The sequence below is a fragment of the Sylvia atricapilla genome, chromosome 1 (assembly GCF_009819655.1).
Source record: "Sylvia atricapilla isolate bSylAtr1 chromosome 1, bSylAtr1.pri, whole genome shotgun sequence".
Lineage (NCBI taxonomy): Eukaryota > Metazoa > Chordata > Aves > Passeriformes > Sylviidae > Sylvia > Sylvia atricapilla.
Window position 1 is genome coordinate 111894367 of NC_089140.1, and position 16268 is coordinate 111910634.

Below are 16268 nucleotides of genomic sequence, written 5' to 3' on the forward strand. Positions count from 1 at the left end.
TTTACGTATCTTTGATTGCAGTGCTTCCCAGCCCCTTTAGAGAAAGGCAAACTGCTTTTGGAGCTTTGTTTTTCTCTGAGTGATACATGCTGTTCATGCCTCCCTCTGTGCCTGCAAACCAGGTTCTGTCCTGGAGCTGTTTCCTCTGCACCTCCTCAATTCAAAGCCACAGGCAGCTCCTTTCTCACATTCTGAAGCACAGTTTGTCCCAGAGCAACCTAATGGTGGGGAGGGGCAAAAAAAAAGAAAAAAAAAAGTTCAGGCTGAAGGAAGCTCCTATGAGAGCTGTAAAGTTGCTCAGGTGAAAGTGGCTGTGATTTGGAGATGGGGTTGCAGAGATTAGCCAGAAGCTTGTCTGTAATCTGTAAGCACTGGGATATCTGTAAGCATTGGGTTTCACAGGTTAGCATTTTACAAATGTTTTATTTTTGTGATTACTTAGGTTTATATTTTCTGCCTTTTTTTCATGTATTACAGGAAGAGACAATTAGTAATCATTGGGGCTTTTACCAGCATAAAATATTACATTTCTGCATGATGCATGATATGTATTCCTGTAATTTAATTATCTAGAGTGTTTGTTTGGGGTATAAATGCTGGAAACAATGACATTTCTGAGATGATTTATGAGGTACTGCACTTTGTAATCAAATCTTCTCTGTGCTGTTTGTAAAATATCAAGTGTTTTAAAATTGCTGATAATCAGAAAAAGAACATTGATAATGGGCTTACATTCTCTGTGCAGCTGCAGATGAGAATCAGTAGGAAATAGAGGAGAGCAGAAGCAGTGGCAGCTGTATTGCAAAGATTAGTAACTGAGATGGTGCCTGCCTGAGAAACACATAAACTCTCTGCAAGGAATTTTATTTTGTGTTGAGAATTATGTAGCTCCAGCCTTACATTTTAGACAATATTTTTATTAGTAACAATTATTTTTTTCTCTATGATAATAAAAATATTTCTGAAACAAGTAAATAAATGTATTATACCTGAAAACCAAGAATAAAACCAGAGTCATACTGAGTTATGAAAATTAACAGGGTTAGATAAGGTTTAGATCAAAGAGTAGAGTGAAAGTGGAACTGAGCAAATGAAAAAAAGAGAATGAAAGTGGAATTGTCTTTGACTCTGGAACCAAAGTTGTCCGAACTCAAACTTTGGAGAACTTTTATCAATATAAGCCAGAGCACAAGAGAATAAACTTTTGACTGCAGTAGGAATTACTGACCTGCTGTAACCAGGGCCCAAGAAAGGAGAGCACTGTGCGTTACTTCAGTTTATCTTTCAAAGATGCATGCTCTTATAGCTCCAGAAAGCTAAGAAGTCCTTAGAATATTTGGCTAAGGTGAGTAAAGTCTCTTTTTGACTTCAGTTTACTCAGCTGAAAAAGAGTTCATAAAGATCACAAGGAAATATTCTTTGTAACACGACTGACCCACCAGAGAGAAAATCTTTGAAACAGTAATAGTGACCTTGATTTTATGAGAATCTTTGAATTATAGATACAGTTCGTTATTGGATCTTGGTGCTTGTGTAAAGCTGATAAGGACGGAATGATGATGGGTCCTTTTTAAATTTCTGAGTTGTAACCTAGCCAACCTAGGCTATCTCTGCTAGAAATTAGTCTAGAGCACAGGCTGTGAACCAGGCAGAGCTCAATAAATAGAGAACATTAACCTCATATGTGTACTGTTCAACAAAACTGCCTTCAGGTCAGCAAAATAAATCAAGAGACTTAATGAAAAGATTTTATTATTATTAAGAGGTTTAATTGTAAGTATGAGGGCTCAGATTTTTGTACTATGTGAGGAATTTTAAATGTTATTTTAAATGTAGGCTAATGGTGCAAACTTTCTGTTGGAACTTTGAGTACTATACCCATACAAATAATGGCAAGCACATAATTAATACAAAATAGTAATAAAATACTTGATGAAGAGAATTTTGTTACAAGATTGTTTTTTTCCAGCCATTGAATGAAACTGCTGTTTTGCCCAGAGCTATTTTGTGTTTCCTGAAAATGTTACTGACTGAAGCTTGAGTGTTTCTATTGCAGACCCAGCGGCAGGACACTGTTGGGTAGCCTGTGCTAGCATCCTGTTCCAGTGGCTTTATTACATAAATAAATGAATGCATAAGTGTACATGGCGATGAATACACTTTAAGTAAAGGCCAGGCAAAGTAATAATCAGAGGATTTGGTGTGACATTTTGCCAGCACTCACACATATTTCTGACTTTTCTAACATTTGTTTTTCAACTCATAAATATTTCTGCAAAGTAAGCACACTGTTAAATGACAGCAGCTTCTGTGGAGAGATTAGGTACATTAATAAAATGTGAGACAAAAGGTAGTGGTGAGTGATGGTTTTTAATTAGGGGAGAAAAGAAAAAATATTTAAGAGAGGGCGTGTTCTGAAGAGCAACACTTAATTGTCTCTTTTTTTGTTACTTTTGAGTGTACTCTTACTTATGAAACAAAAATTGGAGAACTCAAAAAGAAAGAAATTTACATTTGCAGTAAGAAAAGTATATTTCAATGTCCTGTGAAAGGGAGGACATGGTGGGAACACAAACATTCCTTTGATTATATTCAGTGAAACCAGGTTGTGTAGTTTGCAAGAACAGGAACAACTTCTAACATCTTCCTAATCCTGTTGCAACTTTGATCATTTCTCCTTTTAAGCAATGACTATAACTGGACCTAGCAAAGAGAAGTGCCATTGCTCATCTCAGACAGATAACTTTTATATTTTTCTGTATCTTTTTCATTCTAATGAAATCTTTCTCTCCATTTTAGACAAATATCACTTGCTGTGTCATAGCACATGGATTTCAGGACTGCCTGTGAAGAGGTAGGATCAGATTTTTTTTTTCAAACAATACTAGAATGAAAATCAATGAAATTTTAATCCTTTATATACACATATATGTTTCTTAATATATTTTTATATATTCCCCCCCTTTTTATTTCTTCCCCTGAAGTTTTAGGAGTTTTATAGTCAAATATAAGTTTTTCAGCTGATCAGTTCATGGTGGCAGATGGGCTTTGTAGTAGAAGATGAAAGAATTTGCGCAAGTGAATTCATCTCTAGACCTCACCTCTGTTCCCATTTACCTCTTTAGGCACAATGTAGGTGCAGGCAGCTATGTTTTGTGTGAACTTTGCTCTCCTTGAATTGTTTATGTCTGAAAGCCTGTACATGAAAAAAAATGTCAATGGAGTCAAGAATCTGCCTGGTGCTGTTCAGCAGAATCAAGGGGGAAATGTAAAAGTATGGGAGAAAGGTGGGTGGGGTGAAGGGAAGCTGTGAACATGACCAAAATTAAAAGCAATCTCATTCAGTTTTAGTGAGGTAAGAGAGTAACTTTTGCCTGGAATTACTTTAATAATGTCAATGGAAAGTACTTCAGTCTCCCTCCATTACAGATGGAGGAAGTGTTTTCTGTGTTTCTGTGTTAATTTGCCTTAAAGAAAGCAAATAAAACGTATTTGTAGACGTTAGCAAGGGCTTTTTATTTACTCAGTGATTGTCTATGAACAATTTTTTTAATGTGATTTTAAAAACTTCATCAACTGAGACACAGTGAGAACCATTTACGTCAAATTATATAATTATTTTAGTGTATTATTATAGATAAAAATCATGACATTTACCTCTACACTGAAAACCGCAAACAGCATTTAGGAAGGTAGAACTGCAAACAAGAAAACTGGCTAGAACTTTAAGTGTGACCATGATTCCATGAAAAAATAAAAGTGAAGGGATTGCACTAAAATCAAGAACTAACTTAATCTAAAACCAGTTGTGACTTAAGAATCAGATATAATAAATTAGGGTAGAAGAGAAAATAAGCAGACTACAGAACAATAAATCATGACAGCATTCTGAAAGGAATAGTAGGGTCAAAAAGTAATATTAAAATGAACCTTGCCTTTGGGAAAGAATACTGAGATATTTTTCCAGGAGGGTATACATTCAGACTCTACCTCAGAAAATGCATGCATGGTGTAAATTCTATAGCACTATATCCCAGATTATTTGTATGGAAGAAATTGTTCTTAATAATCTTGAGGTTTGGCTTTTCAAATAGAATATTTTCAGGTGGAAGGAAATGATCATGCAATGATCATGTAGGGCCACTTCATAAGTGCTTCATGGCTGACCAAGAGTTAAAGCATGTTATTAGGGCATTTTGGTTTTGATTTTATTATTATTATTTCTTTTTTGAAAGCACTTATTCAGGTAAAGAGGAAGATAAGTATTATTTCTATAGTTTTTTATATTGTTATTCTTTAAACTGTATTGGCTATTTAGTGATAATTAATTTCACTCTATGTTCAGCAGACCAGCAGACATAATGACAAGAGCAGCCACAGAAATATGACTTGGCATATGAGTCCTATCTTAGCCTTTACAGTGAAAGCACACTGACAGATCTGTTTCATTCTGTATCTAGTTTCTAAGGGGGGGCATTGATTTCAAATTTAGCTTTTTTTAAAATCAGCTGACTTGCAGACCTACCATGGTAGACAAGAGGAAAAGGGGATGATTCCACCCATCCCAAAAAGCTCCATAATTTGAAGACTGCAAAGATCCTTTAACTAGCATTTAATAAAAATTAAATGAGGTGAATGCAACCCCAGTCTATATGTTTTGTGTAAAATGGGGTTTGTGCCACAGAATCAGTGGTGTCACTTCTGAGACTATGGTCTACTTCTTTCTTCCCAAAAAAAAGATAATAAAATACAGATTTTCAACCAACTTTCATCAAATGCCTTTGTCTAAATAAAGAATCAGCAACCTTATGCATGCACATAGTGTAATTTTTAACTAAAACCTTAGCACTATCATTGTAATGCATTATCTGCTTTGATTTTTGTTTGAGAGAAAATAGAGTGAACTAGATCTGAAAGCCCAGGAGAGGGGAGGCTGCTGCAGCTCAGTATGCCTGTGTCCAGAAGAGTCATGAGGGTGAAGATGTATCCCCAGGAGGCATATGGAGGCAGAGCACACTTATACACTACATGCATCCATATATATTTTTACAGGCCTAGTGCAATCCAGAACTGCATTCCATTGTGTGTCCCATGCTCCCAGGCACTGGCCTCTGCTCACTACAAGAAGTGCTATGGCATTTACTTAGTGTTATGGGTTTCACACTTGGACACTGGAGCTGAAGCTGTTCTAGGACTGCCCTGGCAGGGAACCAAGACTGAGTGTCTCTTTCTGAGTCACTAATTTGGGTTCCCACCTGCTATCCTGGTCCTGTGGTCATTTGAGTTTGTGGAAATGGACTTTAAATCAGCCGATGGAAATGGGCAGGGTGTTATTTGGACTTTAATTAATTAATACTTGGATGGATGAGATTTAGTTAATGAAATGTTTCACTTGAGGTCATTATAAGGTGTAATCATCCATTTTGTCCGGTATTTCAAGTGACAATATGTACCTTTTTAATAAAATTTTCTTCATACCTTAGAATTTGCCAGATTTGTCACCAAAACTTCACCTGGCACTTGACCTTCTTACAAAAATGATGGTAGCAGCTGAGGAAAAGACCATTGAGGCACTACAGCCTTAAATAGCTTATGCTTCTATTTCATATTGGCCCATCTTTGGCACTACTTTGTGGCACTTCATTTATAACCCAAAAGCATTTTTGCTGGTATTTTATTTATTTCAACTATTGACACAAAAGGTAAAGTAGCTGTAGTCTTTGCTCCAGGTATTTTTGTTGAATTGGTTCTCTAGTCAGTGCATTTAAAACTTTCAGGCTTCTATCCCCTCCATCCCCTATTGTGTCAAATTCTTAATCATAAGGCCTATGTGGGAAAAATATCTGTAGTCTTCTATGCCAGAATAGTTACTATGCAATTTTTGATAACAGCAATAAAAGCTGCTGTGAAGCATCTTGACTACTTGATACTCCTCTTCCCCTTTTTGTTTCCTTTCATCCGCATATCCTGGTGCTGCAGCCACTACGCTGCAGAAGAACTGAGATTGCTCTCCCAAACTGGTGAATGCAGCTCAGATTCTTGTTGGCACTTCCATCCTTAGTAATGGCAGTAAATGGTTTGAGCTGAGTTTCAATTAGCACAAAACCAAAATTTTCCACATAGATGCACTGCAGCTACAGCATGTTTTTCATTGTGTCCATGACATTCTCAATTTTTTTTCCTTAAACCACTTTTCATTTTAATTAACTGCTGCTCTAGTGCACTGGAGGTCTCTGAGGGAACCTTAGTTCTTTCATGGTAGTGATGCTTTCATGCGTCCCTAATTTCTTCTAGTGTCTACTAGTGAGATTTGGTTTGAGATTTGGACACTGAAATGTTCTTGTCTTTTTATAGGTACCTGCATGTGCACTTTGTGCCTAAGTTCCTACAGGAGATCTGATTGAAGCAGTCAGGGTCATTATGAGAGATTAACCACAGATATGTAGACAGATAGAGGGTTTTTTCAGTCTCAAAGTGATTTCTTGGTTCCTAATGATTATTTTCTCCCCCAAGCATCTCATGTTCAGGCTGTGCTGCCTTTCAAGGTATCATAAAGTAGTTTTGTTCTGCAAGAAAATAATTTCCATGCTAGACAGTGTAAAAGGTACTACAAAAAGGGGAGATCATACACAGTTATACACATTTTTTAAGGGAAACTAACTGGTGTCTGAAGAGGTGATATTTAAAAAAACCCCTTTGTGTGTGGCTTCTCTGCTTGCTACTTGTGGGAATTTTTTCACTGGTTCGTATTTATTTATTCAGTATTCCATGCTCTTTTCCCTCACTGATCAGCAAATATATCTATTTTGTTGGTTCTTCTATTTAACAATTTCTAAACCATAAGACTATCCAGCTCCTCTTTTACCCTTTATCCCGAGCTTTTTGAACTTTACAAGAGCATAAATCACAGAGTCACTGGGTTCTTAAAACGCTCTCCTGTACTCACTTGACCTTATTCTATATTCTGAAAACTATCTCTTGGAAGATAACCTCAGTCTCTGACATAATACTGTCCTCTGCAGTGAAAGTATCCTTCCGTTGAAATTGAAGGCCTGGGATGATTAATGCATTAGAACATTTTCCCCTGCAATTTTTTTAAGTTCATATTTTCTATGTATTTTATAAATAAGCTGTATTAGCAGCTTTCTAATTTTTTGAAATCTCATTCTTTAATTCTAATAGCTTGGCTTCCCTCCCATCCTGCCTAATATAATATCAAACTTATTTAAGTTAGTAAATACCTTATTAATTTTCCTGCTTACACTCTATTCATTTGTTTTCACAGTAGTGTCCATTGTTTCTTTGAAGGATTAACTTGAATTGGTAAACTGTTTGCTTTATGAATTCTATAAATATTCTTGTAGACTTCAGAAGCTTTATAATTTGATGTGTTCTGTTATTCAAAGGTGTATTGACCTCTTTTTTCAACATTCATCTAGTTGAGTGGGCTTTCCTGCAATGAAACATGTTTTAAATTTTAAGCCATATCTAACTTTCTCCTGAATTTCTTCCCTAAATATTGCTATATACTTTTATGGTCTGTTTCTAGTCACCTTCATGCCATTTTCTGATTTACACATTTCAGACTAAGCTGCTTTTTTCCTTTGTTTATAAATCCTGTTAAATAGCAATACTGGGATTTCTGATACTGTGAGTTTCTGGGATTTTTCTTAAATGAAGCTCCAACTCATGATTTAGTCTCTAAATCACATGATGGAAAACGGCTGGTAATTTACAATATCTGTTTGACTGTCATGTAAGAGGAGAAGTAAATTTGAAGAAACATACGTGTTCTCCCAATAGCTTTCAATTTTGTATTACTTTACCTCTTGGGCTGAGCTCCCCAAGTAAGCTCACTGGCAATTCAGACATCAAAGTGGCATGCTTACAGTGTCAGAAAAAGAAAATTTTTGCTCTGAAAAAGTACCTTGGCTTAGTAAGAGGCTCATTTATATACATATTTATGTAAATATTTTTTTCCAAATGTCTAATTTACATTTCGTATTGCAGAATGTGTGAAACAAGGACTTTCTCTATAAGAATTCATTCATTCAATAAAATCACTTAGAAAGAATACCACAACAAATAATGACCTGGCAAATGCCTGACAAATCAAATAAAAATAACTTCAAGTCCAAATTCGGAATTTTTCTGCAGTGCTTTCAGACTGCAGTGTACAATTCATATGCAGGAATGGGCTTGCTCTCTCTTGGATTGGAAAATGTTGGTATCTGATTGAAGGGGCTCTGAATGACAAGCTGAACACATCCCTGTGTGTCTGGGCTGCATTCCAGTTTTTGACAATATAAGTGCTTTTCACTTAAGATAGCGATACCTCCACAGAATGTGTATCTGGACTGTTTAAAAAACATCCCAAATATGGTTCTGACACATATTCCTGCTTCTTGAATCCATTGCTATTACCTCCTTAAATCCAATGCTATTACCTCCTTAAACCTCCGATTCAATTTCCCTTTTTATTATTATACTTACAATTATGAAGCAGTGACAGGCACATCTCCAAATACTCAGAGGTCAGCCTCAGTTCAAATAAGCATCCAAAAGGGTGGATATTAATCTCAAGGAGCTAGGTACACATTTAAGGCAGTTTTGTAACCCATTCTCCTTACTGCTATCATGTTCCTGATAGTAGAAATAAATTTCAAGGCTTAAAACCAAATTGCAGAGGCTTACTTTATTTTAGGACATAACAGTCAAAGTAGAAACTAAAAATCCAGGTCACCTTGCATAGAAAATGTGCTGAGATTTTTTTTTTCCCCTTTCTTTCTTCCACTTGTTTGTGGGCTAAACTATTCTGGGATATTTGCTGAATTCTTCCTGCTGATATGAAATCATGAGAAGCAAAGCTAAATAAATTGTTTTGTTACTGTAGGGCCAAAGCCATAGATAAAGTACCATAAAGGAGAAGATATAGCCATGTCTTGAAACTAATTATGAATATTTAAAACTGCCTGAAAGACTGAGAAACTCTCTTTGAGAGCATAACATAGGAAAGGTTTTAGATTTTTTTTCCTTGTCATAAATGACAAGGAAAAAACCCAAACACATAAAATGAAAAAAAAAAAAAAATCAACAGAAAATCTGTCAGCAGACTTGTATAGGCCAGATAAATTAAAAAAAAAAATATTTATTTTGGAAGTTCTGCAGGAAATTGACTGCTAAATCAACAGGTAACTTTCTCCTGCAGTATTTATTTTGGTATGTGCTTTGTAGGTACTTTCCTGCTAGTATAAATATAGAAACTGTAGTTTTCATGCGTATTTTCTCTGAAATCAGTTTTTAAGTGTTTGTGAAGGCCATTTAACAAATGTGCAATATTTGTTTTGGTATGTAAGAATTTATTAATTTCTTTTAGCAGAGGAATCTTTAGGCCCAATCTTTTACATAGACCCTATAAGTTAGATTATAATTTTTAAGTGGCCTTTTTTCATTGCCTTATTGCTAATGATGATCAGAGTGTGACCATATTCTCTGGAAAAGCAGTCTGCCCTAAGGGCTCTGCCCACCTATACTGTTCTCTGATAGTGACCTGAAGCACAAAGTTCAGCACAGACTGGTGTGAGGAAGCAAAGGGAGATCAGTTTTCAACTCCTCTTGTAATTATATTAGTTCAGGAACTGTAAGCAGTTCTTGCCACATCAGTGTTCTTATCTAACAGCTTAAAACTGTGTCGAATGAGATGACAGAGGCAGTCTTATGTGGGTGCAACATTCACTGCATCTGTTACTTAGGTACCACCACCTTCCTTCATCATTGCTTTTGCTTGAAGCCACAGGCTCTTCCCTTATATGGAAACTCTTTTTCACCTCTTTACAATGCTTTCATATGCATTCCTTAACACACCTCCTCTGCTTCATAAAAATGTGCAACTTCAAACACTCACTTTTCTTCCCATCTTCGCAGCACAGGAGCCCAACTCTATAAATAAGGTGATGATGTTGGTGATTTGGGCTCAGTCAAGGTTTATTGGCTTAACAAACTCTTATCATCTGGCCTCTGCTTCTCTCTGCGTATTTGCTGTGAGGCAATGCAGTGTGTCGCATGTTGGAGCACAAGGGGATGCCTTGCATGGCCCAGCAGCTCAGCTGATGTGCTGTTTGTGTCTTACTGCTGTAAGACAGGAGTAGGGCTCAACCCTCTGCCAGTGACATGGGGAAGGCTTGAAGGGAAAAGTTTTAGCACAGCCTCACGTGGCATCTCTTAAAAGTTGGTGTTGGGAGCAAAGGCCAGTATCAGCAGTTGCTCTGCACTCCCACACCTCATGCACACATATACACAAACACTTGTACACCATTTAAGCTCTCCAAATATGAGAGGGCAGGGGTTTAGGCTGGACAGCTGATCAGAATAATTTTGCTGGGGCCACACGAGTAAAAAATGTTGATGTGTGCAGCAGTTTACACAGAAGTGTATATACAGGTTGTCTTCCCTAATTTCCAGCTCTGGAGCAGGAACTAATATCTTTATTTTACTCAGTTTGTGGAATACTTTGAAGGGGCTGAGTGAAAGCAGCAAAAAACAGGTTTCAACAGACAAAAATGAAACAATTAAATTCCAGTCTTTGTTCTCAAGGTCTTCTTTTGAAGTTACTTAATGAAACTCAACTACATTCTTCTTGTTAGCATGGTGGTTAATGCAGCTGTCAGGTAGAAGAGGGAGTGAGGTAGTATAATTGAAGATTTAATTTTGAACTGTATTGTAGACTAGCTTTCATAAAACCCAACAACAGTAAAGTGGTTCATTACATTTTAGAATGTCTGAGGTAAATAAGGTCCCTGAGTGTGTGTGATCAATCTTTCCAAGGGCCAAAATATTTTGCTGTTCCCAAGCTTGATTTGCTTGTTCAGGCTGAATAAGCTCAGCTCATATGCATTTACAAACTGACTTGAATTTTAATTTTATTCTAATGTCTAATTGTGCCTGCTGTAGGTGCCTCTAACTCCTACAAAGTAGTCCCTCAGCTTTTGCAGAAAGACTCTAGAGATTTTATAAGGTTATTGACCAAATCAGAAATGTGCAAACAAGTAAGGCAGAGTTGCTATACACAGTGTATGAGAGGCAGAATTTATTCTATTGCCAGTTACCCAGGGAGGAGGTAAGGCATGTTGCAAACTATGCTGCAGGAGAAAGGCATTTTGTCAGTGTTAGCCCCTTTGTTTGACCATAATTATTTTCAATCCACATTCTTCAACTTCCATTGTCACTTACTGCTTCCTTCACAACTCCAAGGAGAGAGAAGGCATCTTAGTGTGTAAAGTAGTTCCAAGGACATAGCCACTTTTTATTTTAATATTGTAACATTTTATGTATGGTATGAGAGAATTTTTCAGTGGTACTGAAAACCTAACTCCTTCTGTGATCCATTTATTTTGTCTGTGCACATTTATCAGTTTCCTTCTTACCTCATTCATTAAAAAAAACCCTTCAAAATGACACCTTAATATTACAAAAATGGTGTAGGATGACTGTTGACCAGAGGTTTGACTGACTTCAGTGTGAGTTCAATGCATGGAGCTCTTCATTTTTTCATCTTCTTACCTAGATTAAAAAGAATAAAGCAATCTCAGAGCCACTTTCAAAATCATGGCTGAGTTATATACATTTGCTCAAGAAAAAACAATTTCCAAAGTTTGAGTGTTGAGTATGGAGCAGAAGTGACAGAACAGTTTGTCAGTGGAGAACATTATATAGAGCTATTTAAAGATTGTCCTCGACCTTTCCACCTCTTTTAAAGCCTTGTGAGAGAGATTTAAACTTCTCTTTTGCCAGTGGCCTACTGTCAGTTCCATATTTGTGTTTGTTCTCTCCATGCTATGGATGTAAGAGCACATTATGGGGAGATCTTCCAAATCTTCTTTTAAGCTCTTGTCTGAGAAAGAGCCCTCGGATTCAGCCAGGTCAACCTTGGCACTTAAAGTTCAGAGAAATACTTTTCTTTCCTTGATCTCCTCTTAAGTCAACTTTTTCCAGTGGGTGGATTGAAATCTGACCTCTGTGAAGAAAGTGAAGGTTTTATTATTGGCACTGATGAGTCAAAGGTTTTCAGGACTTTTTATGTATGAATTTTCTTCTGAGTTATGGATGTGTATATCTATCTATATCTATATCTATATCTATATCTATATCTATATCATCTATATCTATCTATATCTATATCTATCTATATATCTATTTATCTCTCTCTTTATATATATATACCTATGCAAATACTTATGCTGATAAATTACTTGTGAGGCTAAGTTTTTAGATTGTTTGTGAGCAGATTTCTCATATTAAAAAAATGCTCTACCAGTAGGAATTTTGTCCTTTGATGAAGTGTTACAGAGTGCTGTTTTCAACATAACCTTCAGGGGAAATTAAATACTGATGATACTTACATGTGCCAACTTTTTCAGTGTGCACCCTCTCATGTGTAATGCCCCAAAAGATAGTACAAGTAGGTACTACTGCAAAGGCATTGTTAATTGACAAAAAATAATTTGTTATATATGGAAGAATCCTACGGTATTCCTGATCTTTAGCCATAAATGTAAAATACAGGAATGGTGCAAGAACTAAGTTACTACCGGTAGTTCTAGTCTTTGATTTATTTTCTCTTATTCTTAGTTCATCATCCTCACTTGAAAAGGAACATAAAAAAGTTAAATCAATGTTGTATTCACGGAGAAGGAATAAATAGGCCACAAGTGGGTTAATGTAGCTGTTGGTACTTACATCTGGAGGTGTCATTGTACATGTTTCTATGTGAAAAAAGGTGTAATATGTGGAGGGTCAGCTTTCATTTTGTGTCCAAGTGGGGTATCATCATTTAATGAAAAGACAGAAAATAAGGACACAGCTGATTTGAAGCAATTTGGGAGGAGTTTCACAAAATCATCATGGAAGAAATAGCACCTTATTATTGCAAAATCTGTCTTTAGTATTTACTACAGTAACATTTGTTCTTTTGTAGTTCAAATACAGTAAATACAGTGATCATTGAAAATAGTTTTGGGTATTTGATGACGGATTTATGGTGACTGTACCTATATAAGAATTATTTTCATTCAAAATACCACTTCTAACAATTCCAAGTGCTAACTGAAAATAACTTTTTTTCTTTATTCCCCCTTTGAAGACAAAGACAGGGGTTTGTTTGCTGCAGGATGGTAACCAGGAGCCTTTCAAAGTGCGACTGCACTTAGCCAAAGATATTTTGATGATCCAGGAGCAGGATGTGATCTGTGTGTCTGGTGAGCCTTTCTATTCTGGTGTAAGTAGTTTTTATTTCTTCTTTAAGATGTTCTTTACAAAGAAAAAGTGCTGTGTGTATGTGTATGCGGGTGTATACACACATCTGTGTGCATTTGCTCCCATGGATTGGCATTTTGTTTAATGCTGTTAACACTAAGTGTATTTTAATGTTTCTTTTTGTGACTAAATATTAGCAATACTCACCTAAGAGGCAGCAATAAGATAAGTTCTATGCATGACTGCAGTACTGTTTCTCTTCACTTACCCTTGGGTGTTGGAGCCATTGAATGTGGGAGGAATGCTATGAGCAGTGTTTTTTGCAGAGAGTACAGATACCTCCATGTACTTTTGTATCTGAGAATTGTCTGTGGAGTGGATAAGATACCTATGGCAGGGCTTTGCTGATAGAGGAGTTAGCTTTTATCCTCTGTTGCTGGGGGTCCTTCCTGTGGCAGCCCAGCTCTAGACTTCAGGGATGCTGTGGGGGTCTGTAGCTTTGACAGCATATCCTGTTAACAGAGATGGAACAGTGGGATAATGGGGTTTATGTATTACTGTTTTTACATGATGTGTCAGATTCCTTATTTAAGCATCATCTTGAATTTTGTGCGTGAGAAACTACAGTTATTTGAAAGATTTATAAAATTATATGTAGAATAATATTGTAGGGTTTTGAGCTATTGTAGTGCAAAGTTTTTATTCAATACTAGGAGATAGGTACAAAAATAATAGAAAACATTTAGCATTCATTTCTACAGACATTTTTGTAGATACTGTAATTATACTTTGTAAAGACATTTTCAAGATTTATGTGAAACTGTCATAAACATTCTGGTCTCCCTTTGAGCTAAATAAAATAACCGTAGAATTTTATGTTAAATCTTATGAGGCATAGTCTATACAAACGTTTTGTTAATGCTATTATGTCGGTTTTATTATTTAATTGCTGCTGTTGCCACACACTTGCATCTCTAAATACAAGGACAATAAAAAGATACAAATGACAAATGAAAAATAAATTGGTAGAATGTTAGCAGTGCAGAGTGTGAAAGATTAATGAAAAAATGTATCAAATTATCCTTCTCATGATTATGAGTATCTCAAGGTGAATTCTTCATAGCTTTTCTCTGAAACAAGAGGAACATATTGCCTACAGTCTCCATAGAGGCTGGGTTTATTTGCATGACAAATTTGACACTAGCTTCTGTTCCATGCTGAACAAATGCATTTTGCTAATACAGATCTGTATCCTTTATGTGGAATATAGATGCTCCTTTCACCAATCAGACTCCCCTTTTCCTCAATAGTCAGGACATCCAGCAGCCAGGATAGAAAGATGTTATGAGTTCAAGCTCAAACTGTAGTCGTTCAATTAGCAACATACACTGTGGCACCTTTATTCCACCAATACCATTCTGAGATTATTTATTAAAAGATTTTATCACTCAGAAATACGACTTTCATTATTCTGCTTTAATATCTGTAATATCCTGCTGAACTTGTTATTTAAATGTCTTCATGAAATGCATATTAATTTTTTTCCCTTTTCACAGCAAGGCTTTCTCTTAGTTTTCTTCTACTTAGTTTTGCAAAGGCTCTGTAGAAAATAATGGTTTGTTTGCTTCTCCAGTTAAACTCCCCCATGTTATTTGCATATTCAGTGCATAACTCATTAAGTGATTGATATGAGTGTGTTGATGTGGAGTTTCTTTTTCCTGGAGGTGTTAGGGTAGCGATTGTTTGGGTAGTGACTTTTGAGCACTTTACCCTAATTTCCTTTGGGATTAAGACTAGGTTTTTTAGCATTAGGTTCAAGCCAACTAAGGATGATTGGCATTTCACAGTTAACTCTCCTTTTGTCATAGGTTATTTGAATTATCTGGAAACCCATGCCTTTATTGTATACTATAATCACACAAGCCCCACAGGCTTTTTTTTTTTTTTTTTCTTTTTCTTTTTTTTCCTCTGTTTTATTCCTGATTTATTAGGTTTAATTGGTTTGTTTGTTTATTTTTCTTATGTTTTACTTTGTTTGGTTGATTTTGTTTTGTTCTTTCTGTCATTCTAGATAATTGACTGCATTTATCTTTCTTTTACCTGAATTCTGCAAAGCATGGGTTTTCATTAGAAACTGACACTGAATGTCTCAGAAAATAAACTCTTTAAGCATAAAAATAAAATTTCTAACTGAGGAACAACAGTATTGTTGAATTTTACAGACAAGTAGCTACAGTAAAAGTAATTTTTAATCTGTTTAAATAAATAATCTTTAAATATTTTGCTTATAATGTTTTTCTTTATCACTGCACTGGTATGGAACGGAAGGCTATTACTGTGTTTCTAGTTCAGAACAGTACCTCTTCTGTTTGTTGAGTCTGAATCAATTTGCATGCCCCTCTGTGTAGGACAGACTTTAAACAGGCACTTAACGTTCCAGCAGCATCCAGATCTGCATCCTGTGGAATAATCTAAATAAAGTCAATGGCTCCTCAGGAATGAAGTGCTGTTTAATGTGAATGTATGGGATAAGGACCTAGTTCTTAATTTGGAACACTTCCTTTTGGTTTTAAACAGATCTAGTTTCCAAAACTAAGGAGATGCAAAGAAACATTGTTTCTTCTTTCACTGTATACAGTTTCAAGTAAGAAAATAAAATGCATCAAAGATTATAAGCAAAATAAACAGTGTTATACACTAAAAAAAGAAAGCGCCTGTTTCTTTAGAGGGCAGAAAAAATGATAAGCATTAGTGAGGGTCCTGCAGCAATTGTACTTATAGCAATTCCATACAGCATCAACCATCATTCAAATGATCATGGAGTACATCGAAATTTGAGCATCAGTTGCATCAATAAGTATTAAATACATTTCTTTTAATGTGCAATAAGAGACAGAAATGTAGCAGGTTCAGTATTATGCTGCTAGCAGATGTCCAGTATAGATTTGAGCTGAGTGCAAATGACCAAAAGTAGGATGAGAATGTACTGCAAAACTCAAAGGGTAGAAGGCAGTGTT

General features: G+C 35.9%; 1 protein-coding gene across 1 annotated transcript in view; it reads left to right on the plus strand.

Moving 5' to 3' along the window:
* The window catches only part of SNTG1 (syntrophin gamma 1), a 312845-nt gene that overhangs the window by 156017 nt on the left and 140560 nt on the right, over window positions 1-16268 (plus strand). Inside the window, exons 2-3 of the mRNA XM_066330927.1 lie at window positions 2800-2854; window positions 13139-13273. Coding sequence (XP_066187024.1) covers window positions 2828-2854; window positions 13139-13273 — 162 coding nt within the window. The 5' untranslated portion in view covers window positions 2800-2827. The remainder of the gene's footprint in view (window positions 1-2799; window positions 2855-13138; window positions 13274-16268) is intronic.